The 3,615-nt window shown below is 48.9% G+C and overlaps 1 protein-coding gene across 1 annotated transcript; it reads right to left on the bottom strand.

Annotated features, from left to right (window-relative positions):
- Window positions 1-1,245: 1,245 nt before the first annotated feature.
- On the bottom strand, window positions 1,246-3,303 carry LOC104518417 (membrane progestin receptor gamma-B; the record flags this gene model as incomplete). The annotated part of the gene is made up of 3 exons (XM_010175935.1): window positions 1,246-1,493; window positions 2,538-2,679; window positions 3,207-3,303. Coding segments are annotated over 3 exons (487 nt in total), but the record flags the coding sequence as incomplete, so codon positions are not given.
- Window positions 3,304-3,615: the final 312 nt, after the last annotated feature.

Consider the following 3,615-nt stretch of genomic DNA (forward strand, 5'->3'; position numbering starts at 1 on the left):
GCCAGCTTTTGCCTTTTCATCTCACAATGCTTCCATCTCTGCACGGTACAGACTCCTGCTTCCTGCTCAGCTGATGTTTTATTCTCCCCAGACACCTCCATCCTATTCCCTCATGCAAAGAAAAACATTCTTCTCTATGAGTAGGACCAGAAACTAGAGAGGTTCAGAGGTGATGGCTCTGCCATCAGTCACACCCGCAGACCAAGGGTCTGTCTAGCCCAGTCTCCTGCCTCCAGAAGGACCCAGGAGAAGATGCCTTGATGTGGCAGTCATGAATTTCTCAGCCATCGCCCTCAACAAGCTGTCAAACACCTCTGAGGAATATCGTGGCTTCACACCTATCTTAAACTCGGCACAATACACTGCTTGTAAGGAAACCCATGTCGTCACCTTGCTGGTGCAGTTATTTCTTCCTCCATTGGCATCTGATGCCACAAATGAGGTTAGAGAAGGAGCCCAGCTGTGAGTGCAGGATGGAGGTGTCCCACACACCGCTGGGCAGTCACATCACCCACGCAGACAGAAGCTTAGAATTCAATTCCCAAGATTTACCTATGCACCAGAACTGGACCTTCTGGAGGAACATCCCATGGAGAGTTCTTCTAGAATAACTCTTCCTGGGTAATGATTAAAAATAGCTGAATTTAAAACCTAAGCAAACTCTAGTCTCTCTCAATCCCACGTCTGTCAGGCACTTGGGTTTAGTGTAAGGCTATGTAACACAGTTATTTGAGGTTTTAATCTCCAAAATAATGCCACTTTTAAGGTGAAAACCTAAATTAGGGAGCCCCTGGGAGAACCCTTGCTCACGCCTTCACCAAGGAGTCATGGCTATTGGTCTGAACTGATGACAAGGACATCTATGTCACCAGATGACCAGCCTTATCCACATTCACTTGCCCCCCCTGGTTCCTCCATAAGGCAGACCTGATGAATGCCTATTGCTTTGGAAAGTATTAGCACTTATCTCCCTTTTACAGAAAAAAAAAAGTTAAGATTATTTTAAATATTTCTTATGGTGAAATAACAACTTGATTAAAAGCATTTCGTAATCTGTTCCCAGCTTTAAAGCTCTATGTACAAAAAAAAAACCAAAACCAGTGCAATATGTTTTGCTCTTGAGAAAATTTTAAATAAACATTTTCTCAGCGAGCGGAGGCGAATAAACCCCTCCTCATCCAGACCATACACCCATGGTTAGGGTCTCTCCCGTGGAGCAGCACAAATACTATCCAGACCCAAAACCTAATGCCCATGTGGTTTTTCTTTCTGCAGAGGCTCTGGCATGAAGCGCAGGGACATGGAGCAGAGCCCGATGACAGCCAGGCTGATGGCCATGCAGATGCCCATGGACACCAGTGTCTGCAGGGAGGAAGGGAGCAGCGAGGTGGGCAGGAGCCGGTCCTGGCGCTCGGCCATGTCCAACATGATGGCTTCCATCTGGAAGTGCGTGCCGATGATCCCACAGACATGGAAAACTTGGTGGCTGTGCCCTGCAACAAAGCCAAAAGCACTCAGTGAGAAACTCCTTGGGCTTCATTAAAACACCACCATGAGGGCTCAGCAGACCTTCTGCAGAGCATCCATCGCCTCCAGCCATCACACTTATAAATATTGATTTGATTTATTCTGCTAATTCTGGAGAATGAATTTTAGGAGGAACAGGGAACTGGGGTTGTTGAGCCTGGAGAAAAGGAGGCTGAGGGGAGACCTTCTGGCTCTGCCCAAGTCCCTGAACTGGAGGAGGGTGGAGAGAGGTGGGGGGGGGTCTGTTCAACCAAGGCCCAAGGGACAGGGCAAGAGGAAATGGGCTCCAGTTGTGGCCAGGGCAGTTGGGATGGGGGGTGAGGAAGAATTTCTTTGCTGAAAGGGTTCTGAGGCATTGGAAGGGGTTGGCCAGGGCAGTGGTGGAGTCCCCATCCCTGGAGGCATTGAAGAGTCGTGTAGACACAGTGCTCAGGGACATGGGTTAGAGGTGGGATTGGCAGTGTTGGGTTTATGGTTGGACTCGATGATCTTAAAGGGCTTTTCCAACCACTACAATTCTGGGATTCTGTGAATTTCTGTGCCTTTTATTGTTGTGCCACCAGAGCACAGAGATCTTCCTTTCCAAAATGCAGCTGGCTGTGATGGAAGCGAAGGACTCGCTGCTGCAATCCTGGCACACGTGATGTGTTAAGGCGCCGCTGTGCTTGTGGGGAGCTTGTTGGGAGCACCCCAAGACGGCCAGAATTGCCATCCAGTCTCCTTGGTGGCTGCTCCTGCAGTGGCCTGACATGGCACTGTGAAGCACCACTGTGCCATGGGCGAGGTTTTGTGCATGAGAAATGAGTTATTCGCAGTCATGAAACATTTTGGAAGCAGCATGCTGCCAGAGCTCTTCCCACTGTCCTGCTGTCTCTTGTATGTAAAACTACCTTTCACATTTCCAGCTGAGAATCTGTTCTAACCTCTGAGAATCACTCATGCATTAATTAATGCACTTTCTTCCTGAAAATAAGGAGAAAACAATGCCAACTCACCCTTTCAGCACTTACCAATATAATCAAAGTGTCCTGGCGCGAGTCTCTCGGGCAGATGGCTGGCGAAGATGAAGCAAGTGAGGAAGGCAAAGACGGTGTGTTTGTAATGGACCAGGATGGCAGCGTCTGTGCAGCTCTCTACCATGCACAGGTAGAACTGCAGCAGCAGAGACGTGTCCACACGGGGGTACCAGACAGAGAAAAGAGGGGAAAAACACATTTCTAAAGGAGACATTGCCATTCCCTGAGCCCCCATCCTCCCTGGCTGCCCCACAGCACATGGTGCAGGACCCAGAGCTCAATACAAGAGCTGTCACCTCTATTTCACACAAACCCCAGCCCCACATCTCCTCTCCTTAGACCTCACTGCACCAAAATTCCCACCCTGCCCCAGTTTAGGAGTTGGAAAACTTGCATTGTTTAAAGGCAGTAACTTTCCAGCACAGGCAAAGTTTGAGCGCAGCGCTTTGAAGTGGAAAGAATCTGCCTATCAAGAGGTGCAGGAAAAAATAACCAAATCTCTTTTCCTGCCAGAGTGTGTTTGCCTTAAAAAAAAAAAGCAAAAAAAAAAAAAGCTGGCATATTTTCCCAAATATTTTCAGACTAAGGTGAAGCAGTTGCTATTTTCAACCCTGCTGCGCGCAAATGTCTTGGTGCTGTGAACATGGGCTGTGGGAGGCGTACCCTGTAGAAGAGAGGGATGCTGTCGAAGAGGTAGGGGTACACAAAGGCCAGCGTGCGGGAAGCCTTGCTGATCCTGGGCCTTTCTGCCTCCAGAAACCTGGAGGAAACCAGAAAAAGTGGTTAATGTTGCTCAGCACACAGGTTAGGCTAATGTAAGCACTGGATTCTGTTTGTCCATCGTTTGCTGGGGACTGTGTCAGTCTCTTCTCCCAAGTAACAAGTGATAGGACAAGAGGAAATGGGCTCCAGTTGTGGCCAGGGCAGTTGAGATGGGATGTGAGGAAGAATTTCTTTGCTGAAAGGGTTCTGAGGCATTGGAAGGGGTTGCCCAGGGCAGTGGTGGAGTCCCCATCCCTGGAGGGATTGAAGAGTCGTGTAGACACAGTGCTGAGGGACATGGGTTAGTCAT

This window comes from Antrostomus carolinensis, unplaced genomic scaffold (assembly GCF_000700745.2).
Source record: "Antrostomus carolinensis isolate BGI_N321 unplaced genomic scaffold, ASM70074v2 scaffold25239, whole genome shotgun sequence".
Classification (NCBI taxonomy): Eukaryota; Metazoa; Chordata; class Aves; order Caprimulgiformes; family Caprimulgidae; genus Antrostomus; species Antrostomus carolinensis.